Genomic DNA, 26,312 nt, shown 5'->3' with positions numbered 1-26,312 from the left:
AGTTGTCCTTGCCAAGGTGTGGTCAGATTATTCAATGAAAGAGCATTTTCTCACAACAAATTTTAAAGACATACAGGACTGGGAACTCTTGACATCATGGAGCACTCATATCATGGACCTTGTAGGTTGAAGTCTTACTTATGACGACTAAAGTTTAACTTCTTTTGCCCGCCATTACTAGGTGGCAAAATGGGCTTGGGTCCATGCATTTTGTTATACTAGGCATGAAAAAAATATTCTCTCTCTCTGTCATAACAAGTCTTGAGTTCAACTCTCCTTGTCGAACAGATATTTAAGGTCTCTTGGGATAGTTTCCTACGACGTTAAAACAATCTTCTTCTTCTTCTCGAGATAGTTTCCTATGACGTTAAAACTCTCTTCTTCGTCTTCTTCTCTCTCAAAAGTGTGGTACATTGCTTATCCAAGTACCTTCTTGAAAGGTTTTGAGTTGAAGACTTGTTGGATAGACCTATCAGGTCTCTTTGGATTATTTATACCACGTGAAAGTTTTTCTTCTCTTCTTTTCTCATTGCACAAACGGATATAATTTTTGGCTTGCAGAAGGCCTAATGGGAGAGAAGGCTTACGGGGAGTGTTGTAGCTCTTGGACAATTGCCTTAATATCAACAACTGATTTTTAATCATTTCTAAGCAAAATTGTAGAGAGAGCATGTCCTAAGAGATGTTTGCATGACTCTATTAAAAATCTTATAACTTGAAGAGAGATTATGTTCACTCAAACTAGATTAGAGAAAATTTCAACTCAAAACCCATGGCAATCAAGCATTGCAACACTAAGACATGACGAAGAAGCTTTCTAGGTAATAGAACACTAAAAAACACATGTTATCCATCCTTAATTATTCTCAATAAACAATGCATTTGCCTCAGTAATGTTTATTAACATCCCAAAAGACGTAAAAATGCATTCTACACAACTTTTCCATATACATTGTTAATTCTACCTATTTTTGCAAACCTACCTCTAAAATATGGACTTTAAATCCATTTTATTTTATTTTTTAAGTCCATTTTATCCATTTTTTGAAAGTGCATTGGAGGGGATTGTAAGACAATCAGCTTTAGGTTTTGGGCCATAAATGATAAAATGATATGCAAGCAAATGGCATGTGAAAAGATGTCTCATATAATATTAGTGTTCAAATACTTATAAAAGTTATGATCGTATAGACAAGTGGTTGGCATGTGAAGATTTGCATCGATACTTAATTGAAAAAGATATCTTCTTGGCAACTCTTACACTTGTTGAAAGCGTCCAAAACACCTCAAAATCATCTCCTAAGAATATGGAGAGTTCCCTCTTTGAAGGAGACATATTTGGTTCCATCTCCACTGCATTCTGCCTCTTCTTCACCTCATTGTCCTCTAACATGATAGTCTACCAACTATGCTCCAAGTGGACTAGCAAGGATACATACCAAGAAGCATAACAATAGGCTGAAGCCCACAAATCCAAATTGAACGCTTTGCATATATTGTGGAAACTTGCTGGCCATGCATAATCCATTAGGCGTTTGCTTATAACCATAAGGAGCACATGGATGAGCCCCAAGATAGCTAGACCAAGAACTAATATTTATTTTGACACCTACAGCTGAACATTAAATTATGATCCTAATTATCAAGCTTGCAATCAATAGTACTATGAACCTGTTGAATGCTAGGAATGTATCCTTTTACATCCAGCCAGCTGCTTTTTCAATGCATTGTTAACCAATAATACATTCAATACCTGCAAGCGTGCTCGCGCATTGAGAGGGTCTTCTAGAGCCAAAAAGATACAACCTCAATTTTTGTTTGCTTATTGGAGACGCTCTTCAAATGTTGGATGCAGACTCTGTAGATACGAGCCCCTCTGGCCCTCAAGGTAATATATGTTCAAATTGTTGTGCCTCCCCAACACAAGAAGTTTTGAACAAATTCTCAGAATAATTCCCACATTGTGACTTACCTCAACATCATGAGCTTTTGTGAGGGAGGCACCGCATGCCTAGCTAGGTACGATTGGGGGCAGGGGACTGCCGGCCCGGTGGTCCCCTATCCCCAATCGTACCTAGCTAGGTATGTGGTGCCTCTCGAGCAGAAGCTCATGATGTTATTCATTCTATGAAAAACACTGGAAAAAACTCTGTTTTCCTACATGAGAAAATTTCTAAATCTTCTTGTGCAAGCAGCTTTGCTTTATCGTTACCATTTTGTGCTGGTTTGATTAATGCTACATGCTAATATCACATAGCCTAATAATTGAAAATTAGCTCCATGGAAAAGGGGCTCCCCATATGTAATGCCACATGCCTTCCAACCTTACTAACTTTTTTCAACCTTGGAACTTGAGGCTGCACACCAAGAGTCTTCTCCTTTCAAAGCTACACACAATAGTCTTCTCCTTTCTCATGAATTCTCCGTGTAACATCTCATTAAAATGCTGTACCCTTGATGTGTAATATACAATATGTAATATACAAAAATGACGCTGGGACGTTTTTGTCAGCCCACCATGCCTTGTGTACATGCAAATAACATACAAACTTTTCTTGTGAGGAAGTCGACTTCCAAGGACAACACGCTGGCAAAGCCTGTCTTAGCCTTCCACTCCAAACTCTTTGGTGAATTTCTCATAGATTTTAAGATCATCCTTGCTCACTGTGGGTTTTTGTCTTGCCAATACTTTGTTAAAATCAGACTTCGTAATGTGAGGAGGCAAAATCTACATAAAACGAGATATAATAAAATAAATACAATCATCATCATGAATTCAAGGCTGTAACACAACAAAAATCCTACACACAAATCACACACACACACACACACACACAAAGTATATAGACACTAAATTATCATTCAAGACTTTCAGTGCATATTGGTCATCCAATGCTAACATATTGATTGTTTTTACTTCAAAAATTTTGACTCTAAATTTTGCAAGAAAATTTTAGCTTCTTGACTTTTGTTTTTGTATCCTCTGAAAGTGTGTGTTTGATATTACTACATGCACACACAAGTCATCCATATATCAGTTCCATAACGTTTTTTATGGTCTAGGATTAAGGTTGAGTTACCGTACAAAGTTTTTTGTCGTACTTTATGTATCCTATTTAGCGTCTCTATCCACCTTAAGATATGTATGTGTGTGTACATATAGGCAAAGAAAGGGGAAGGAGGGGGGGGGTTGTTGTTTAATCCTGACCTTAGCTGCAAGACCTTTCTTTGCAAGTCCTCGCATAGTTATCTGCACAGCACCTTCTTCAGTGGGGCTGCAAGGCATCCAAAATTCCTGTCCTTGTTTAACTAGGTGTTGGAAATGTGTAGCATCTTGCGTCTTGCGAATTGGTTCGAAGAGCACATCTTTGACCTGTGGATGACTCAGAATCGTTATCAAAATTGCGAAAGCTCGTGCGGAGGTGCAGAACACATAAAGTCAAAGCTATGCATATACTTACACAAATTGCAATATCAGACCCTGAAAACCCTTCAGTTCTCTTGGCCAACTCTTCAAAATCCACCTCACTCAGATCATTTGGCGTGTCACCTAAATGGAGCTGCAACAAGATTTGTCTTCATAAGGGTGGTAGGAAATTGTATCTGACATTACTTAGTGGCAATTGGTACCTTGAACATGTGCTGCCTTGCTATAATATCGGGAAGGGGAATGTAAATTCTTTTGTCAAACCTGCGTCGTATAGCCTAGAATCAAGCTGTAGGGTTAAGCACATATCTTGATTTGAATAAACAAGAGAATAGTGTTCTGCTTCATACTTGATCAAGTGCGAAGGGAGTGTTTGTGGCTGCCAAAACGAGAACATTTTCGTCGCTATTGCTCACACCCTAATCCATGAAGAAAAAATGTGAGTACTGTAAGCCATATATACAGAACAAGTCTACGAGGGTGTAATATGCCTAGTTATCCTGATTGCTTAAATCTGACCTACAGACCTGTATTTGCACAAGAAACTCGGTCTTGATTCGCCGGGATGCCTCGCTTTCATTACCCTCCCCCCTTTGTCCAACAAGCGAATCAATTTCATCAATAAATATAATGGATGGAGCATTTTCTCGTGCCATTTGGAAAAGGTTTGAGACCAGCTTTTCACTCTCCCCCATCCACTTGGAAACCACATCAGAAGCTGAGATGCTACACAAATATTAACAGAAACGATTTTAAGGAAAATATTGCAACTTGGGTTGGCTCTCCTTAGTAACTTAAAAAGCCATCACACCCATGCTCGTATATTACAAATTTTAAACAATCCCAAATATGACAAACACATTGATGATTGTGAGTGCATGCATGGAAGGTGGGCACATTTCTGTCTTTCCATCTTAGTAATTTGATGGAAGCAGTGCACGTAGATGCACCTAGGCCTTGTCTATGGCAGGATCTTGATGACTTGTAGTCCTCCCCAAACTTTTAGGTGTTGCAGATTTGCCCTTATGTTCTTTAGATATCACAAAGGGATGACATGGCAAGTATGCTGTGCGCCAGCCACATACAACAGTAGACCGTACAAATAGGCTAGAATGAAATCTGCTGGAAATCACAGACGAGAGTGCAGTGGAAAAGCAGGGTAACAGTGCCGACGTAGAGATTCTTGACATGGCATCTGGCCTAAACTATGCTCTTGGAACAAGAAATCAATAACTTGTTTTTTACAGAGGAGTTTATTTTAGCAGCAGCTTTTGACAGTTGCTTTTCACTTAAAGCTTAAAATTAAAAGCCTCAGTGCCAGCTGTAACTCAGCTTTGGAGAGTGGGCTCTCCAAACGACTTGTACGCTTTGCTTGAAATCTATACATACCTCCAGGGGTGCAAGACCCTGTACAAGAACTGCCTGATGGAGATTTCCAGCAACAGAACTAAAAAATCTTTAACCCAGCCGATAGAGAACACAAAGAGAGCAAACGCTTATGTTTGCATAAATATCTCCAATCCAGAAGGACAAGATGATGGAAGACTCACACACACCAAGCACGAGCAAACTGCCAACTTCCTAGCAGAACATGCAAAGCACGCGAGGGAACACCGCATACAAACCAACAAACAACGAGCAGCAAACAAAATCAAAACACAGATGGTGAAAGATGAAAACCGCAAAAATGAAACAAAAATGGGTCAATGCTATACTAGAAGAGAGGACGAGGAAAGACCCCATGCTCAATGTGAGGGAGAACGATGTGATGGGAACCAATAGGAAACCCCAACGACCCCCTCCCTCCCTCTCTCCCCCTTTTCAAAAAGAGGGACAACACAACAGGATCATTCCATACTTTTCTTTGCACCAAGGAGGGAGGGCATGTAGAACAACTTGAGATTTCAAAATAAGCTCAATCCAATCTTGCGGAGGTCAGATTAGGTAATGAAAAACCTTTCCTAACCTCAACAAATAAAAATAGAGGCTTGAAGTACTTGTAGTTGAGTACTAGAAAACGTCTCAATTCTACGTCTCCATGAGAGTATTGCTCACAGCTGTCAAGGAGCTTAAAACTGGCCACCATACCTACATCATTTTTTGAGCAGATTCACGTTTGCTAAACTCGTGAAAAAATAAACCACATAATTGATATTGATATAACCTTGGCAACGAGTTTATCAGGATAACTTCCTGATAATAACTTTAAGAAGATATAATCCCTAGAAAATACCATATTCTAGAGGTACACTAAGATCTTTATGAGTCATGTGCTATCTACAGACCAAGCAACATATCTTTAAAGTTGACCTTGAAACGACAATGAATCCAGACACCAAAATTTAATGCTTGTATTCTTGACCTAAAAGTTCGTGTATATTCATTCCTTTGCATGAATGTGTTGCTAAACAAGCCAACTGTATCAAATTGCCTTATTTTCTCTTCAGAACAAAAGATCTATTCCTATCTTGAAGTTGCATTTTCTGATTAAACGTAAAATGCAGAAGCTAACTTACCTGAAAAAGGTGGAATCAGACTCCGTAGCCACAGCTTTTGCTAGATAAGACTTTCCAGTTCCTGGAGGACCGTATAATAGAAAAGCTTTCCAAGGTTTTAGCTTTCCTGCAAGGGAAACAAAGAGCTAAACATTCTTCATTGAAATCCTAAACATCAAAAGAACATATGGGCATGGGCATTAACTTACTGTTCACTGAGGTTACATATAGTTACAAACTGAAAATGAGACAGAGGAAGACGGGAATAACATTGGCGTTTCCTACCAACATTTCCAGATCTCAGCCATCAGCCCACCAGTACCCCTAGAGTCAGTAGTTTTCAGCATTGCAGACAGATCCACACCAGCGTTGTTGTACCAGATCAGCCAGCATTTCCAGATTCTAACCCTTCATCTCATCCTCATCAGCACCCTCCACATCAACATTAGCAAATCAGCCCATTCCCTCGTCAATTTGCAGATCCAAGTCAGACACCCTAGTGTTTTCTATTTTCAGCCCTAAGGCCCTTAGCCTCTCAGATAGCAGATTGCTACATCTCGCCTTCCTGGAGTTCTACACAGCTTAGCCACCTGGCCACTTTGGGTTACAGGTTCATGCATTGACAGGCTTCTGGTCATACACATGACAGTTCCTGGGCTTCCCCATTTTCTCCAGATAGTTTGACTACAGACATCACAGATCCTATTGGGCAGGACTCTTGCAGGTCTATTGGCACTTCTTTCACGACAAGGAGTTGTTTTCACACTCAGTTCGGGACCTTCACGCAGTATCTTCACGCTTTATCAAGGGAATACAGCAGTTTGCTACACTGCTCGTGATGGCACTTTACCATGGAGATCTCTCAGAGATTGTGACACCCCAAACTACTGCTACACTCATGGAGTATTAAGTTGGTAGGACTTCTTTTGTTACTTGTTCTTCTTAGGGTTTAGGCCCCTCGGCCACATCTGTAAGTTGGCTCCATTCTTTAGGCTTTGACACATCAGCAGTTTGTTACATCTCCCCTTCTTGAAAGAGAGTAATCGTCCGCGATTACTGCATATCTACAAAACAACTCAAGTTAGCTCAAAAATTTCCGAGGGTCATTCCAAGGGACATTCTGAGGGACAATCAATTTGCTCTTTTTATTAAGGAGTTAGCTTCTCCTTTCTGCTCTTTTGATCAAGGAGTTAGCTTCTCCTTTCGGCTGTTTTGATCAAGGAGTTAGCTTCTCCTTTCTGCCCTGTTGATCAAGGAGTTAGCTTCTCCTTTCGTCCAGATCGGAACTCTTGATATTCCGGCGTAGTAAAATTAGCCATCACACCCAGACCGTACTGATCTTCCACGGGTGTCTTGATGCACTAAAATTACATACCCAGGCAATCTCATCCAATTACGAATATTCAATAATTGGCACATCACAATGCAACACAAATGCTTACATATGCATGTTACAAGACACAACAAACGACGCCGCTGAGCACTCCCACGAGACAAACGGTCTGCGGTATGAATCTACTCAACGACTACCTCGTCACTCCCCCTGCAAATAACCTAAAAAGGTCTAGGCCATGAGCTCAGAAGACTGTACAACCAAACGCTTCCCAGACCGCAGTCTGCATCGCTGCATCGCTTGGAGGTTCAAGCATACAACCAAACGCTCCCCAGGCATCGGCTTGCGTCGTTTGGAGGTTTTCTAGCATACAACGGAACGCTCCCCAAGCATCGGCCTGCGTCGTTTCGAGGTTTTCAAACATACAACGAAACGCCCCCCAAGCATCGGTCTGCGTCGTTCCGAGGTTCAAACAATACCAAAACAGTATTTCTCACTTCCCCGGGAGTAAAATCACCAATCATTGAAACCAGTATCAAACCAAAGTCAAACAATTCAAATTGGCACCAAAACATGTTCAAAAATAGATACCATCCATTTCAAACAAATTCCAAACAGGATCACCAAACAAGATCAAACAGAACTCAAACTTAAAAAGCAATCTCCACATCAGTCGAGCTCAAAAAGTCGACTGACTTTCCATCTTGAAACCTGCACCAAAAATTAGGGTTAGGTTCCTTCCATGAGGTCGTAACCGAGCACAGCATGGTCCATCAGCTCTTGGACAGACAGTGTTTCTTTGGCGGCGATGGTAGTTCCAAGAGATAGCAATCACACCAAACCTCCAAGGTCATCTGCTCGTGAAGAGACATCTACTGACAGATATCGAGAAATTTCAAGTTATAATTTGCTAGGGTTTCCATGGCAAGCATTTAAGGATACCCCACTCTGCCAGAAGTTGCACTCCGAAGGAAGATGTCAGAAACCATGTAACTTCAGACAAATTTTTTTCTTGAAAGCTTGCCAAGTACTTGGAGTGTGCGGCTTAGTAGCTATAGACATCAACATTTGCATGGCACTGCTTCTCAAGAAAACAGTGACTTGTGGATCCTTCTCTTGCAAGTGATCTTATTTGGCTTATGCCCTGTAAGACATGAGCGGTGAAGACGAGAGCGCGCCCGATGCGCGATGAAGTAAGGGTGGGAGTGGCTAATAAGTCCGGGTTGAAGAGCGAAGATACCTCAAACAAAATTCCGATAGCTCTGTCTGCTCTTTTGTAGGACCGGTATGCTTTCAGAAAAGCTCACGCTTGATGCTCTGATACCACTGTCACAAGACGGGCACCACGTGCCAATAGAAAAGAACAGACTTGAAAAGACTTTTAGCACTTCAATAACAATTGAACTCGGAGAGAGAGAGAGACGACACGCAACATGGAGTGGCGGAATTCCACCCCAGAGAGTATTGGCCCCAAACCTTGGCGCCCCTTTCGGTATTTATTTATATTGCACCAACACAGTACAAGCAGGTACTCCAGACTCTGTACCTTCTCCAAGAAGCATGCCAGAGAATGAGCCCTAACCTCAAATTTAAAGGCCCTTGGCCTAAAAAGCAATTACAATGAAAAGCCTTCAAACTTAAAAGCATCTGGTCCAAAAGCAAAGCCAAAAAACAGCCAGCGCAAATTATGGAAATCCGTACAGCCTGCCACATCATCATGCCAACGCAATTTTCGAGAATCTGCCACGTCATCAATTTTTGCGTGTGTCCGGGTCCTGCTTTATTTTAATCCTTTATGTCACTTGGGGCCCCATCGAACGGGGTCCCATAAGATGGTAGGACTTCTTCTGTTGCTTGTTCTTCTTAGGGTTTAGGCCCCTCGACCACATCTGTAAGTTGGCTCCATTCTTTAGGCTTTGACACGTCAGAATTTTGTTCCATCCTGTGCCATTATCCATGGCCTATGCATGTCCTAATGCGTAAAATAACACAAAAATATAGACGTCTAAGCTAATATCGTAACTAATGAGAGACAAAATAAAAGGATTGACCGAAGCATTTATCTCCGCCAACCTAAAGGACCTAAAATCCTACGAATTACACGTTTAAATTGCAACTTAGTACTAACAATTATGTGTATCTTTTACCTTGCAATAGGGATAAAAGGATCATACAAACTCTCCCGATTCATGCAAACTACTTGACTATTCTAAAGATTGAATCTACACAAAAACATGCACAAGCCGTCCTCAGTGGGGGCACCAAAATTGAGGCGGTCCGGGGCGGGCAACAAAAGAGGCGACCTCTAAACACCTCTCAAGGCTCCCGTGCTGCTCAATTGGGGCTAGGGAGCCAACAACATGTGAAGAGGCACCACCTAGTTAGAGAGCGAACTAGAACGCCGAAGAGGAGAATCCTTGAGCAATACAAGCGAGAAGGAAGGATACACTAACACTAATATCAATGCTACACATACACACACCAAACACCCTAAAGAGAGAGACAGATTTGTGAAAGAATTAAGCTTCAATTTAAATGATTGACATGAATGTATAAACAGCTTGGAGGAGAGAAAAGAGACCACAATTAAATTTGATGATGTTGCGATTTACACATTATCTTAGGGTTATGAGAACCCTCTCACCATACAACCCTCTTATAATGTTTTCCCAAGCAACAAAATAAACACAAGAGCTCTTGAGTCACATACAAGCAAATACTACACAAGAATCTCAAAATGAAAACGCGTCATCTTAAACCAAACAAAATGAGGTTACAAAGCGTGAATTGGAGAGACTGAAGAGAGTTTTCAACGACGATTGCACCCAACTTATTGATTCAATTGATGTGATGTCATGTCACATCCAACCCGATGTGTCCGTGGACAAGCTACAACACGACAAGGGTTCAGTCAGTTCAGTCAGTCTAGATTTAGAAGTGATCTGGCACTTTTGTGAGTTTGTTCGCAGACCGTGCATGTCCAGACACTTAGTGTAGATGCATATCCTCTGGTTGCACGTAGCATGATCATAAGCATTCCCATCAAAATCCATCAGAATCCTTCAGGGGAATTTTCCAGTGCATTTAGCCTATTTTTGACATTTTTCACATTTTTCACTTATTATTTTTAAGTGACTTTTGTTGGAAAGTAGGTAGGGCAAACTGATTAAGTTTGTATATTAGCAAACCTAGACTAGCACTAAATGGTAGAAGAGACAGCAAATGGTAGAAGAGACAGCAGGAGCACCTTGCTCAACAAGCAACTTCTCAGCAGAACCCATCAAAAGGCCTAGCGTTTTGCAAATTGAAGGACCTAGCATTTTTCCCATCAAGATCAGCCAACGATTTGCTTTGCAGATTCCGGCAACAGCAAGACCACAAGTCTAGCGTTTTGATCCCAGATCTTCACCGCCAGAAGCTTCAGCACCTAGCGTTTTTGGAGACCAAGCACCTAGCGTTTTTGACAGTTTTCAGCATGGCGTTTTCAGCATTAAAGCACCTGCATATTCAGCCCTAAGGAGTAGCAGATTCAGCCCGGAAAGACCATCAATTTCAGCTCGTAAGAAACCTCAGTTTTCAGCCCTAAAACCTGCAGATTTTCGGTGACAAGGACCTACAGAAACAGCCCCCAAAATCAGCGTTTTTGGACTAGTCGCAGATTTCAGCCCATGGCATTTTTGGACAGCAGATAAAGGATTGCAGATTTCAGCCCTTAGGTCGGTCTCGTCATCGTCGACATAGCCTAAACTTGCATCAATCAAATGCATTCAGTTTGTACCAGTTTGTGCAATCAATAGTAGACCTGTCACGGGGACGTCGCAGCTGTTAACTATGTAACGAGGACGTGGCAACTGCTAGCTTTAGTTGTTGGTTTCTTTCCAATGGGTTTTGTTTTATTTTTGAGACCCTCTTCTTCAAGTAGCGAATGGTCGGACATTGTATGGCCAATGTGAACGGTAGTTTCACCCGCAGACGGGAAGTGGTCGGCACTGGAATTCGTATAGTAAGAGGATGTCTAGGCTCATAGCAAGATCATATAGGTCCCCCCGTCGCACTTAGCAAGTTGGTGGATACTAGGGAGTGAACTCAATAAAGGCCTAAAGTCAAGGTACTACAAACGGAAAGTATCCGACAGTTGGGCCACATTGCACTTTTAGATGCGGTCCCAATGAGGATAGATGGTCACTTGACTAGTGGGAGCCCAATGGAATCATTTCCTAAAATTTAGGAAACTGCTATTTTGGGCCGCGAAATGTGTTCATGTCATTACCTCCGGTATGACTAGGGGAACACTTTACAACTCTGCCGCGAAGTCAACTGGGCGACCAGTCGGGAGATTTTAGGCGGCAAACCCGAAACGGGCAAATGCTTGTAAATGCGCCAAGTGGCAGTTTTTCATGAACTTGCCTCATGCAGAAAAATGGGCGCTGAATTTTATACTGGGAGAGGCCTCCTTTTGCATTTTGTCACAGGTTAAGAGCTATGGAGTGCTTCCTTTTCCCTTTATGTACAGTGCGGTGCCAGAAGTGATGCCTTGCACGCTACGCACTGCTCTCTCTCTCCCCTATGAGCAGTATGTTATGCCCCTCTAGTGGGCTTTTCATTTGACCAATGAACAGTTATGTGGGTTCATGCGCGATTCCCGAGGCAAGAGCCTCTTGCACAGGTACTGGATTAGCTAGCGGCTAATCCCCCGCAGGTACACGTGAATTCGGAGAGGTTGCACGTGAGAAATCTCGTCCGATCCAAAGGGCAAGTAGCCCTATAGGTGCGGGAGCTCGAGGTCTTGCTACAGATGCGACCGGCACGCGAAACGGAGCCCAAAACAGGGAATTACAGCCTGCTGTGTATTTTTGCAGGTTTACGGTTTCGGCCCTAAACGGACCCTAATACCCCCAGGAGGTTCGGGGACGCAAGGGGACGGCTGTACAGGTGATCTGACGCATTTTCGGGGCAGAAAACAGAGAATTCAGCGTGCTGCAGATTCTTGCCAGGTTTTGCAAAGTGTCCGTATGCGTCGGGAAAGTCATCAATTGCGTGGGGATACTGACTGTGAAGCGTCCTAGTACAGTTATGTTGCCGAAATCGGGCCAGAACAGGTGTTTCTTAGCCTAGATTGTGCGGGGCAGCTCGTAGGAGATCACAGGTTTTATTCCCTCTGTTAAAATATAAAGAAATACCGAAAGGGGCGCCAATTTTGGGGCCTACAGGTTGTCGGCATCTGCTCGGAGCATTCTAGCTTCCGAGCCGTGTGTGTATTTAAGTGTTAATCCCCGTCGCAGGTTCTCTTTACTAAGTTCTCTGTGTGTGTGTGTCTAAAGTAAAGAATTTCGGGTGAAAGCCAACGCCTACCACCCCACGGGCTGGTTTCAAGGTTCCGTTGCCGGGACATCAATCACTTTTTCCTCAAAGAGTGAGCCTCGGTTATGTTGGGTAAAGACACAGTGCAGGAACGCGGGATTACACTATAGCCAACAGGGGGAAGGGCATTATGGAAGAGGGTTTCTCTTCAAAGGACATGCAGGAGATCCCTATGGTTTTCGATATTAGCGAGAGCTCACGGCCACGTCAATCTGTACCTCCTGTCAACGTGAATGTCCCTCCAGTAGTACAGGGCTTTATGACTAGGCAACTTGAGGATGACGCGTTCAAGACTCGGTTAGTTACCACGGTGAATGTCTTTTCGCAACTGGTGCAGAATCCAAGGTTTATGGAGTTCTTGCAAGCGCCACCAGTGCAATAGCAAAATAGGCAACCTACGCCGCGTAGGGAGCTTGTTGAGGCCCAGATACTTCATGCGGCTCAGGAGGATAGGGGATACTCGCATGTTGCGGTAATGCAAGACGGACGGGTAGTAGCTTATGAAAGCCGAATTTTGCAAGGGCCAGAGAGAACTATGCAAGTCTATGAAAAAGAGCTCTTGGCCGTGATTCATGCGCTTTCTAGCTGGAAGCACTACCTCTTAGGTGCTGATTTTGTTGTCCAAACAGATCATCAGACCTTGCGATACTTCTTGACACAGTCAAAGTTACCGAAAAGCATATGCGATGGGCAAACATTCTTTCCATGTTCCACTTCCAGATTATGCATGTGGAAGGCAAGAAGAACGTTGTGGCTTATGCGTTATCAAGAAAGCCACAAATTTCAGCTGTGTCAATTCCTTATCATCATGAGCTAGATAACATGAAGGAACAATATACTCTTGATGAAGATTTTGCAAGGATCTTTGAATAGTTACAAGAGGGGTAACATCACGAGCACTACCTCCTCAGAGATGGTTTTATGATGATGCATGGCAGACTTTGTGTCACTAGGCCACTGCGACATAAGGTCATGGAAGAGAGTCATGTCCCACCGTATGCAGGGCATCGTGGCATTGATGCAACAGTTAAAGCGGTAGAGACATTCTTCTATTGGCCTACCCTGAGGAGAGATGTGGATGCCTTTGTGCGAGCATGCATAGTCTGCCAAAAGGTAAAGTTTGACAGGCAAAAGGCACCAGGGTTGTTACAACCACTGCCGATTCCGAGAGAACCTTTTTGCCGCCTTCAACAATCTCAAAAGGTGCCTTGCCAGTAGACGAATGCACCGTATTGTTGTACGCATACTCAAGCATAGGCAAATACTGTTCCCACTTGCCCTTATTATCTGACACATAACATTTCAGCAGATCTAAGACAATAGAATTAGCCTCTTCTGACTGTCCATCAGTTTGTGGATGAAATGAAGACGAGAACTTGAGCATAGTGCCCATGTTCTCAACAATCCTCTCCAGAACAAACTGGTCATGCGAGGATCACGGATCACTGATAATCGATTGTGGCATACCATGGTACTTAAACACATTGTACATGAACAAGCGTGCCATCTGAACAGATTTTATCTTCTTCCTGACAAGGATAAAATGGGCCTGCTTGTTGAACCTGCAGATAATGGTCCATATACCATCATTCCCTGTTGGTGTTCTTGGAAGATGAAAGATAAAGTCCATAGCAATGCTTTCCCATGGCTTATCCCATTTTGCATACACAAGACAAGATCTTTGAGGCAGATCGATATGTTGAGAACATGGATGAGATGTATAAGAAAATTAAAATAGAAGACTCGGGCAAAGCAGAAAAAGGCTGTTGATCGTCACCGTCGTGAATTGCTACTATCACTTGGTGATTGGGTTCTGTTAAGGTTCGAAAAGGCAAGGTTAAAGAAGATGAAGGGCAAGGAACGGCTATTTCCTAAGCTCAGCATGCGTTACTATGGGCCTTTTCAAGTACTTGACAAAATCAGCGATGTGGCTTACAGGTTGAAATTGCCTGATGCATGGAAGATTCATAATGCGTTTCACGTGAGTCTTCTAAGACCCTTTGTGGGTGATGTGCCAGAAGATATGCTAGATGAGTATCAGCCAGAAGTTGAGGAACTTGATGAGATCCTGGTACTTGAGCAAGTTTTGGCACATAAGGACAGAAAAGTTAAAAGACAATTAGTTGCAAGACGCTATTTGGTGAAGTTCAAGAACTATCCGCCTATGGATGCAAAGTGGCTGAAAGAGCATGAATTGTCAGAGTCATCAAATGTATTGCAGCTTTACCTTGAAGCCTTTGGGTTACAGCCTACTTATGCCCCAACCCAACGTGTGCAAAGGAGAGGTAATGATAGAGCTAGTACATCAAATGTACATATGAATTCAGTGTAATAGATGGAAATGACAAAAGTATGAAGGTCTCATTAAGTCATTTGTATCTATGTGTTATAACCTTTCTTGCGGATACATGCGATGATAAAAGAGTGTTGATAGCACAAGATCATCAGTGGCGTGTATTTATTGTATGCAATCGAGGACGTTTGTGATTTCAAGAGAGGGGTATGTCACAGGGATGTGGCAGCTGTTAACTATGTCACGAGGATGTCGCAACTGCTAACTTTAGTTGTTGGTTTCTTTCCAATGGGTTTTGTTTTATTTTTGAGACCCTCTTCTTCAAGTAGCAAACGGTCGGACATTGTATGGCCAATGTGAATGGTAGTTTCACCCGCAGACGGGAAGTGGTCGGCACTAGAATTCGTATAGCAAGAGAATGTCTAGGCTCAGAGCAAGATCATAGAGGTCTCCCCGTCGCACTTGGCAAGTTGGTGGATGCTAGGGAGTGAACTCAATAAAGGCCAAAAGTCAAGGTGTGACTACCAACGGAAAGTATCCGACAGTTGGGCACATTGCACTTTTGGATGCGGTCCCAATGAGGATAGATGGTCAGATGACCAGTAGGAGCCCAACGGAATCGTTTCCTAAAATTTAGGAAACTGCTATTTTGGGCCGTGAAATGTGTTCGTGTCATTACCTCCAGTATGACTAGGGGAACACTTTACAACTCTGCCCCGCGAAGTCAATTGGGCGACCAATCGGGAGCTTTTTAGGCGACGACGGGCAAATGCTAGTAAATGCGCCAAGTGGCAGTTTTTCATGAACTTGTCTCATTCAGAAAAATGGGCGCTAAATTTTATGCTAGGAGAGGCCTCCTTTCGCATTTTGTCACAGGTTAAGAGCTATGGAGTGCTTCCTTCTCCCCTTATGTATAGTGCGGTGCCAGGAGTGATGCCCTGCACGCTACGCATTGCTCTCTCCCCCCTATGAGCAGTATGTTATGCCCCTCTAGTGGGCTTTTCATTTGACCAATGTACAGTTATGTGGGTTCATGCGCTATTGCCGAGGCAAGAGCCTCTTGCACATGTACTGGATTAGCTAGCGGCGAATTCGGAGAGGTTTCACGTGAAAAATCTCGTCCGATTCAAAGGGCAAGTAGCCCTACAAGTGCGGAAGCTCGAGGTCTTGCTATACAGATGCGACCGGCACGCGAAACGGAGCCCAAAACAGGGAATTACAGCTTGCTGTGTATTTTTGCAGGTTTAGGGTTTCGGCCCTGAACGGACCCTAATACCCCCAGGAGGTTCGGGGACGCGAGGGGACCGTTGTATAGGTGATCTGGCGCATTTTCGGGGCAAAAAACAGAGAATTCAGCGTGCTGCAGATTCTCACCAAGTTTTGCAAAGTATCCGTATGCGTCGGAAAAGTCATCTATTGCGTGGGGATACTGACTGTGAAGCGTCCTAGTACAGTTATGCTGCCGAAATCGGGCTAAAACAGGTGTTTCTTAGCCTAGATTGTGCGTGGCAGCTCGTAGGAGATCACAGGTGTTATTCCCTCTGTTAAAGAATAAAGAAATACCGAAAGGGGTGTCAATTTTGGGGCCTACAGGTTGTCGGCGTCTGCTCGGAGCATTCTAGCTTCCGAGCTGTGTGTGTATTTAAGTGTTAATCCCTGTCGCAGGTTCTCTTTGTTAAGTTCTCTGTGTGTGTGTCTAAAGTAAAGAATTTCGGGTGAAAGCCAACGCCTACCGCCCCATGGGCCGGTTTCAAGACCACTCTCGCCGACGAGAGTGGGACCTTCGGAGGAGGGTTTTACGTCTCTGGTGTCGTATTTCTCTTCTCTCTCTCTCTCTCAGTCTCATACACTTGCACGCACAGTGTCCATTCACTTTGTTTGTGATCATAGCATTCTCTCATTAAGAACGGAAGCCTCTACCTTCCATAAGAACGAAAAGGAACGTTGAGCACAATTTGCAGCACTCATCTTGAGCAAAGCGCAAACATTCATCCCACTGCACCTTACATGTGAAAGAGTACGTACAACTTTGATTGGAAGTTATGAATCACTCACTCCCTTGCAATGCTACAACTAGCTCAAAGAAGCTTTCCTATACACCACAAGTAATGGTGTATAGAGAGCTAACTGTGTCTCCTACAACTAAGATGGAGAATGGTACACTCAAAGTAGTGAGTAATAGTGTAAAGTAGTGAGTAATAGTGTAGAGAACATGCTATTTACAAAGGAAAAAGGGCTCTATTTATAGGTGAGGTGAGCTCTTATTAGGATTATCTTCTGATCAACATTTACATAGAAAACCATGTTTATGAAATTCTTTATATGTTCTTATGAAAGTGGGACTCTCTTGTCTCTTGAGTTACATGGATGTCAGCTCAAGAGGAAAGAATTATTGAGGTGAAATAGAGAAGATTCTAGAGAGGTGAGTGATTGTTTTTGTGAGGTTTCCTATTCCAAGGTAAACTAGAGTGAGTGCAACTTACAAGGAAGGGTTAGCAGTTAGTGTTAGTAGTTTGCAGTTAGTAAGATGGGGTAAAATTACATGGCATATACACTCAAGATGCATTATATGATTTATACAATGATAAAAAGTAAAACAGAAATTACAATATACACAACTTGATGGAAACCACAAGATGGAAAGGGAGTTTTCCACCTATCTTCTCCAACGAATGAAGCGGTTGTAAAACGTCGGTATAGTTATTTTGACCATAGAAAAGTTGAATTTTTCATGATCAAACTCCTCTTTTTGTAGAGTTTGAGCTTGATTTTTTCTCTTTTTGTGAAAGGATGAAGAGTAACATGGTAATATAAGTTTGATTCTAGAGAGAGAAATTGAGTTATATGTGTGTAAAGATGATAATTTTTTAGCTATGGAGTAAAAGAGAGATGGGAATGGTGAAGAAGATCAAAGTTGCAAATTTGAGTGAGGGATGGAGAAGAATGAGTGTGTATGCATGAAAGCAAGAAAGGAGATGAGAGAAGACTATGGGTTACTTTGTGAGAAAAGTGGATAGATAGAGTTCCACACAAAAAATCATATCTCACCGGTGGTAGCTCCAAAAATTATCAAAAATTTTGAGGTGAATATTCAGCTCTTGGTCCACATTTTGTCTTTTAATCACCGCTTCAAATTCAGAGTGGAGATAAATATAAAAAATCTAACCAAAATGCCTAGCTTTTTTCACAAAAAAATCTTCAGTGGCTCCCCTTTTGTCGAATTTACATAATGCCCCAACAGTAAGCCCCTCCTTGAATAAGAGCAAGACCTAATAGATTTTTGGGGGTTTGAAAATATGCATGATTGTGAATTATGCATAAATATAATATATAGATATGATGAAAAAAAATAAGCTAGTATATATAAACAATTTATGGAATTTAAAATAGTGCGACTTATATATATAAAAAATAAATATATAAAAATATAAGAAATCAAATGAGCAGGGCCATCATTTTTTGTATTGATGTATATTTATTTAGAAGAGGTAATGAAAAATACTTGTAAAAAATAGAATTTTAATGAAAGGCAATGACTGATAGTAAAAGATATTTTTTGAGGTTTTTCCTTACAGTAGATTCACAAAAAAAATAAAAGAAGCTTGTATGAAAATATTTCTATATAGAATAAAGAGTATGCAAAACGGTAAAAAAGATTATAGTAATGATGAGTCAATGTATATAGCATACATAGGCAAATAACGCACACTTAGGTAGAAATATTTAAATAAATACCAAAATAAGTATGAAAATTCTTTATATTTAGGCTCTATATACAATGAAATATTTACACACAAATGGATCATAATATATTTTATTTTGTTCTCTTAACTCACACACGTCTATGTACAATGAAAGGTAAAGATAGCCACAATGTTTGAGTGATTTTAACAGGGTGAGAAAGCTCACTATGGTAATTTTAGATAACCAAAAAACGGCTATCATTAACCCTCTCACAAGAGGATGGTACATTCATGTACCATAAAAAAACATCTTTTTTAATGAGAGTAGTTCCAAGCTATTTGCGATGGTACTAGATGTGCGTTATTTACCTATGTATGCTATGTACATTGACTCTCCATTACCACAATTTTTCTTACCATTTTGTATACTCTTTACTCTATATAGAAATATTTTCATGCAAACTTCTCTTATTTTTTGTGTGAATCTACTCTAAAGGAAAAATCTCAAAAAAATACCTTCCACTAAATTTTTATTTTCTACAGATATTTTTCTTTACTTTTTGTAAATAAATATACATCAATAAAAACAAATGAGGACCCTCCTAATTTGATTCCCTATATTTTCATACATTTATTTTTTATATATGTAACTCATACTATTTTAGATTCCATAAATTGTTTATATATTAACCTGTTTTTTTTCATCATATCCATATATTATATTTATGCATAATCCATAACGATGCATATTTTCAAGCCCCTAAGAATCTATTAGGTCATGCTCTCATGCAAAGAGAGACCCACCTTTGGGGTCTTATGCAAATTGAACAAAAGGAGAGCCATTGAAAACTTTTTTGTGAAGAAAACTAAGCATTTTAGTGAGATTTTTTATATCCATCTCCACTACGAATTTGAAGCGGTGATTAGAAGACAAAATGTGAACCAAGAGCTAAATAATCACCTCGAAATTTTTGATAATTTTTTGAGGTACCACCGATGAGATAGGATTTTTGTGTGGACCCCAATCTGTCCACTTTTCTCACAAAGTAACCCATAGTCTTCTCTCACCTCCTTTCCTACTTCCACACACTTATTCATTCCTCTCCATCCCTCACTCAAACCTGTAACTTTCATGGTTTCTTTGAACTTCTTCACCATTCTTATCTCTCCCTTACTCCATAGCTTAAAAATTATCATCTCTACATATATATAGCTCAATTTCTCTCTCTAGAATCAAACTCATATTACCATAACCTCTTCATCCGTTCACAAAAAGAGAAAAAATCAGCAAATAACCAAGCTCAAACTCTACAAAAGGAAGAGTTTGATCATGAAAAATTCAACTTTTCCACGGTCACAAGAAAAATTCAACTTCATTCGCTGGAGGAGATAAGTGAAAAATTCTCTTTCTATCTTGTGGTTTCCAACAAATTGTGTATATTTAATCCTTCTCTTACTTTTTATCATTGTATAAATTATATAATACACCTTGAGTGCATATGCCATGTAATTTTATCCAATCCTAATAACTACAAACTACTGCTAACCCTTTCTTGTAAATTGCACCCACTCTACTCTACCTTGGAATACGCATCCTCACACAAAAAATCACTCACCTCTCTAGAATCTTCTCTATTTCACCTCAATAATTCTTTCCTCTCGAGCCCACATCCATGCGACTCAAGACCCAACTCTCATAAGAACATATAAAAATTTTCATAAACATGGTTGTCTATGTAAATGTTGATCAGGAGATAATCATAATCTCACCTATAAATAAAGTCCTTTTTTCTTTGTAAACAGCATGTTATCTACACTATTGCTCACTACTTTGAGTGTACTATTCCCCATCTTAGTTGTAGGGAGAGAGAGTGAGCTTTCTATACACCATTACTTGTGGTGTATAGGAAAGCTTCTTTGAGCTAGTTGTAGCATTGCAAGGGAGTGAGTGATTCATAACTTCCAATCAAAGTTGTACCTACTCTTTCACATCAATTGAATCAATAAGTTGGGTGCAATCGCGGTTGAAAACTCTCCTGAGTCTGTCTAATTCACGCTTGGCAACCTCATCTCGTTTGGTATAAGGTGACGCGTTTTCATTTTGAGATTCTTGTGTAGTATTTGCTTGTATGTGACTCAAGAGCTCTTGAATTTGTTTTGTTGCTTGAGAAAACATTATAAGAGAGTTGTATGGTGAAAGGGTTCTCATAACCCTAAGATAATGTGTAGATCGCAACATCATCAAACTTAATTGTGTCTCTTGACTCTCCTCCAAGTTGTTTATACATCCACGTCAACATGTAAATTGAAGCTTAATTCTTGCACAAATCTCTCTCTCTAGGTGTTTGGTGTGTGTATCTGTAGCATTGATATTAGTGTTAGTATACCTTTCCTTCTCGCTTGTATTGCTCAAGGATTCTCCTCTTCGGCGTCCTAGTTCGCTCTCTAACTAGGTGGTACTCCTTCACTTCTTGTTGGCGGAGGGCTTGTTGTGGTTTCTCTTGTTTCCGGTTGCCCCAACCCCAATTAAACAACACGGGATCCTTGAGGGGTGTTTAGAGGTCGCCTCTTTTGTTGCCCGCCCCGGACCGCCTCAATAGCTATAGACATCCACCACTATATGGCACTGCCTCTGAGAAAAACGGCGGCAAGTGATCTTTATGGCTTATGCCCTGTAAGACGGAGCGATGAGATGGGAGCGCGTCCGATGCACGATGAAGTAAAAGTGGGAGTGGTTAATAAGTCCGAGGTCGGGACACAAATTCGTTAAATAGTGAACTTTTGAAGCGCCATCTTGCTCTGTCTACTCTTTGGTAGGATCGGTATGCTTTCAGAAAAGCACACACATGACGCTCTAATACCATTATCACGGGGACAGGGCACCACGTACCAACGGAAAAGAACAAACTGAACAATTTTAGCACTTTAAATAACACTGAACTGAGAGAGAGAGAGAGAGAGAGAGAGAGAGAGAGAGAGAGAGAGAGAGAGAGACATGAGACAAGGAGTGGTGGAATTCCACCCCGAGAGAGCACTGGCCCCAAACCTTGGCGTCCCTTTTGGTGTTTCTTCACATTGCTTGAACTCAGTACAATGCCGGTACTCACGCTCTGCACTTTCACCCAAAAGAGTGCCCTCTATACATATTTAAAGGCCCTTGGCCTATGAAAAGCATCAAACTCAAAAGCATCTCGTCTTCAAAAGCTCTAGTACCAAAAAGTTGCCAAAGCAAAACAGAGAATTACGTACAACTGCCACGTCAGCAATCCAATGTAAAATGTGGAAGTCCGTACAACCTGTCACGTCACCAGCATAAATGGCAGGCGTCCATATAGCTGCCACGTCATCATCTTTTTCGTAAGAGTTTGAGTGTGTGTGGTCGTGCTTTATTTTAAGGGGTTTAGGTCCCTTGGGCCTCATTAGACCGGGTCCCATAAGTTACTGGGAACTCTTCTTTAAAAATAGGCCACTCGACAAGACTCTTTAAGTTGTAAAACTTCTTCTGCTGCTTCTACTTCTTTACTTAGGGTTTACGCTCCTTTGTCAGGATCTGCAAGTTGGCTTCGTTCTTCAGTGGCTTGATACGTCAGCAGTTAGTCACATTTGCAACATTCTGAAATGTTGCCTCAACAAGCAATCCTCCTCTCAGCAACGTTTTGAAACGCAATTCCTGCTATGAAAAACGCAGAGTCTAGGGGGCTATCGCTCAGAACGCCACAAAAAATGTTGATTGTCCAAATGCGCCGCCCTTCAAGGAAAAAAAACGTTAGATGAGCCTTCCTTGTCGTCTTTGGATGCCGCTACCACTCCTTTCCCATGTGTAACAAACAACTGATGTGTCAACCTACTGAAGAATGGAGCTGTCGGCCGAGGGGCGTAAACCCTAGAAGAAGCAGAAGCAACAAAAGAAGCAACTGTAATAGCTTTTGGCTTTGCTTTTTGGACCAGAAGCTTTTGAGTTTGAAAGGCTTTTCACTGTAAGTGCTTTTCAGGCCAAGGGCCTTTAAATATGAGGTTAGGGCTCATTCTCTAGCATGCTTCCTAGAGAAGGTGCAAAGTCTGGAGTACCGGCTTGTACTGTGTTGATGCAATATAAAGAAATACCGAAAGGGGCGCCAAGGTTTGGGGACAATACTCTCTGGGGTGGAATTCCGTCACTCCGTGTCGTGTGTCGTCTCTCTCTTTCAGTTCAGTTGTTATTGAAGTGTTAAAAGTTTGTTCAATCTGTTCTTTTCTATTGGCAAGTGGTGCCCGCCTTGTGACACCATGCGTGCCCTTCTCCTCCACGATCAAAGATCCATGGGCTCTCATACCATATCAAAGTCGACGATACGGAAGCGTAGAGCAATGGGGAGAATACGAGAGAGAGAGAGAGAGAGAGAGAGAGAGAGAGAGAGAGAGAGAGAGAGAGAGAGAGAGAGAGAGACCCAACCTTGACAATGAATTGATACAAATACAATGGGAGCAATGGGTTGTATATATACCCACTTAAGTAAATTGCCATACCCAAACTTTGACAAATAAGTGAAATAAATACCTAAAAGCCAAAATAAATATTGGAGTCATACTCGCAGTTCACTTGAGATGCCATAACTTTAACACTCTTGTAGTCTCTCCGCTAGGCTGACCAACCCAAATCAACCCCCACTACCTAGAAAAATAGGGCCACAATAGGGAAATATGGTTAAAGGGCATATCGAGGAGACACGAAAGAAAAAAATGCCAAGGCTGGGAAAAATACCCAGCATCTGCAAAAGACTAAACACGGAGACAGCCAAAACCCGGACTAAATCTTGCTAAGTATGCCCTGATATGAGAAAAATCTACCTCATGCCGGCCGGACACAACCACAAAACAGCCTTCACTCTTTATCACCTAATCCTAGCTGGGCAGTGCCCAACCAATCCAGAGAGCTGTCAAACTCTGGTAGAGATATGAGTGCCGGCCCAAAAACCAAGACGCCCTCAAAGTCGGTCCTTAGTTGTAACAAAAACTTAGACAACTAGACACACTGTGGACATTGTTCAAGACCCAAGCAATAGAGACTAATCTTACAATGCCAGGACAACCACGAGAAAGCCTCCCGCTCTTTATTTGGAAGAAAAGAAGCATCACAATAGACTTTTACAGGAGTACAAATACAAGATGAAGTAGCTGGAGATTGTTATCAGCAGCTACTTGTTTGAAGTATCGTTTTTTAATGCACTTTGAGGAAATTTCCCTGTAAAGCTATGTACTTGATCGCTCACCGGCTAAAAGGTGTGTCTCATAATTTCAGATTGTGGTTTTTTATTCTCCTACTGTCTAATGTAATCCTCGATCCTACCAAAGTCTAGGATGTGCTTCTTCCCCTGTAAAGTCACTTAATCTTTAAACTTCTTCTTGTGCTTTCTTTCTACCTGCTTGCCTTACAATTCTACAAACATAAGCAAAGAACAAGCTCTTACCAACGAACTAAGGCAACAATTTTTCCCAAATGCACTTCCGACCTCTTATCTCTCTTGATTTTGCCTTCATCTTATCTGATATTAAGTCTTTGCAAACCTGTTTAATGCATCTTGATCGCCACCCAGCAGATACCAATTTGTGAATGATAACAAGGTGGCTGTGCCTTTGGTAGAGAATGACCTACCTGTAAAAAATTGGGGGAATTCAACAGGTAGAATAACCGCCTCCTGCAAAGCCTTCTTTGCGGAATCGAGCCCAGCAACATCATCCCAGAGAACATTAGGCTTTTCTCTGATAATGGCAGAGTCTAGAGCAGATCGAAGCTTCGATGATTCACGATCCTCCCCATCACTGTCCTTACTGGTCCGAGTATTCGCCTTTGGGGGTGGCCTTGCCGCAACAACAGCAGCATCTCCATTTACTGGAAGCCCAGACCTCTCCCTCTCGTCAAGAATGGATCTGATCTCCTCTGCCCTCCTCAAATATTCTGTGAATCTCTGAGCAATTGGCTCCTTCAATTGTGGGTATTTCTCGTACTTGAGGTAAGCCTTGAAGTATTCCATTGCGTGCATGTACAGAGGAAAGGCCTTGGCATAGTTGCCCGCATCATCTTCCTCGACAGCCTTCTTGGCAAACTCAATAGCGCGCTCCTTGAAGTTGCTGTGCATAGCTCGTGTGTGTGTGTGTGTGTGCGCGCGCGCGTGTGTGTGTGTGTGTGTGTGAGAGAGAGAGAGAGGGAAAAGCAGAGATTTTAATTCCAAGTCAACGTGTGCCGTGATTATTTTACAACAAATGGTTCAGTTCATTTGGAGGACATTAATTTTCAATGGTAGGGTAGGCCTCGTCTCTAATTGACACCGTCAGTTTTTAGAGGGGATCTAGGGTTGAAAATCAGGTAGCTTGTCGACGAAGATCACGATCGTTGATCCAAAATGTAAACTTGATGTAAACTAAATGTAAACTCGAACAAATGTGAACTAGTTGTGAACTTGAATGTAAACTAGATGTGAGTTCTGCAAACTATGTGTACTATAGTATTGTGGTGTAAACTCGATGTGAATTGGGACCACGTCGACGGGCCAGATCTACACAATATAATGCTATCGTTCTACATGCATATCAAAACGCGTGCGATAGCGTAGTTGTAACGCATTGGTCTTGAGATGCCTATTTTTTCCTCCAAATGAATCGACAGCCCACGATCCACAATGATATGGGATTGTAGATCCCCTCTAAAAGTTGAGGGTGCCAAAAAGAGACGTGGGTAGGGTAGTAGTATCCCTGAATTTTGTGTCCCAAGTTGACTAGAGGTGCGAGCAGGCAAGGAGTAATGGAAATCTATAGCTATGATCTTTAAAAGATAATGAGAAATGCATTGAAAGCTCTTTGTTTTCATCAATGAAACAATTCAAATTTGACTCAATTTTTTTCGATCAAGCATCAGAAGTCTATCCCATATTGCACTACATGCAATGGACAAGGTGAAAGTAGCAATAAGACTATCAAAATGATTCTGGTTCAGATAGTTCAGAAAGAGTCTCACACTTGGGATGACAAGCTTCGGACAACACTATGGGTATATAGAATAGCTTACAAAATTACAATTGACATGACAACATTCAGAATGGTATATGGAACTGAATCAGTGGTACCTATAGAACTTGTTGTCCCCAATCTCAAATTGGCTATAGAGCATGACATGGACTACAATTCAACATTGAAGAAGAGTTACCGAAGTTGGATGAGATCAGACAGAGAGTAATGCTCTAATAGGAAGTGGTTCAGCAACGTAGGAAACACTGACATGATAGTAAGTTGAAAGTAAGGGAGTTCAAAAAGGGTGACTCAATTTTGCTATATCAATCATAGTTAGGCTCGAAGAAGCCCAATCTAAAGATTCCATGGTGAGGACCATATGAGGTAGATCGGGTGTTCTCTAGAGAGATGTGCTTCATGGCAAATCATTCCTCCACACATGATCAGAAAATGACTTGCCTAAAAACTTCCCACTTGCTTTCTAGCATTGGATTGTTTGGGAGATTTGTCTTTCGTAACATTTTCTCCACCATATCAATATACACATGTGCATGTTTGATAATTGTTCCAAACTATGGTTTGAGTTTATATGCTTGGGTCTCTTCATACATTTGAGCTCACTACATAAAGTCTTGTGATCTAGATTTGAAATCCTTTGCCAAGTATAGCTTTGTATAGAATGCAAGATGGCTTCCAAAAATAACATATAGTTAATCACACTATCTTTATTGTGTTT

General features: G+C 41.5%; 1 protein-coding gene across 1 annotated transcript; it reads right to left on the bottom strand.

The window, feature by feature from the left end:
* Window positions 1-2,373: 2,373 nt before the first annotated feature.
* LOC147434284 (protein SUPPRESSOR OF K(+) TRANSPORT GROWTH DEFECT 1-like) lies at window positions 2,374-24,790 on the bottom strand. The gene is made up of 8 exons (XM_086490835.1): window positions 24,225-24,790; window positions 5,944-6,049; window positions 3,955-4,153; window positions 3,778-3,846; window positions 3,631-3,705; window positions 3,462-3,560; window positions 3,209-3,373; window positions 2,374-2,728 (listed from the first exon to the last, which is right to left on the bottom strand). The coding sequence occupies exons 1-8, from the start codon at window positions 24,706-24,708 to the stop codon at window positions 2,603-2,605; spliced, it is 1,323 nt and encodes a 440-aa protein (XP_086346961.1). The 5' UTR covers window positions 24,709-24,790; the 3' UTR covers window positions 2,374-2,602.
* Between the last annotated feature and the right edge of the window lie 1,522 nt (window positions 24,791-26,312).

The sequence above is a fragment of the Adiantum capillus-veneris genome, chromosome 19 (assembly GCF_014529385.1).
Source record: "Adiantum capillus-veneris isolate H3 chromosome 19, ASM1452938v2, whole genome shotgun sequence".
In the NCBI taxonomy this organism is placed as follows: Eukaryota; Viridiplantae; Streptophyta; class Polypodiopsida; order Polypodiales; family Pteridaceae; genus Adiantum; species Adiantum capillus-veneris.
This window is presented reverse-complemented; position numbering and strand designations above follow the sequence as displayed.

Excerpts from the sequence above, each read along its gene's own strand:
- LOC147434284 (XM_086490835.1), bottom strand. The coding sequence starts at position 24,708 with ATGCACAGCAACTTCAAGGAGCGCGCTATTGAGTTTGCCAAGAAGGCT. Across the intron at positions 3,847-3,954 it reads AGTTTCTTGTGCAAATACAG|GGTGTGAGCAATAGCGACGA; the intron begins GTCTGTAGGTCA and ends TTCATGGATTAG. Across the intron at positions 2,729-3,208 it reads AGAAAGGTCTTGCAGCTAAG|ATTTTGCCTCCTCACATTAC; the intron begins GTCAGGATTAAA and ends CGTTTTATGTAG.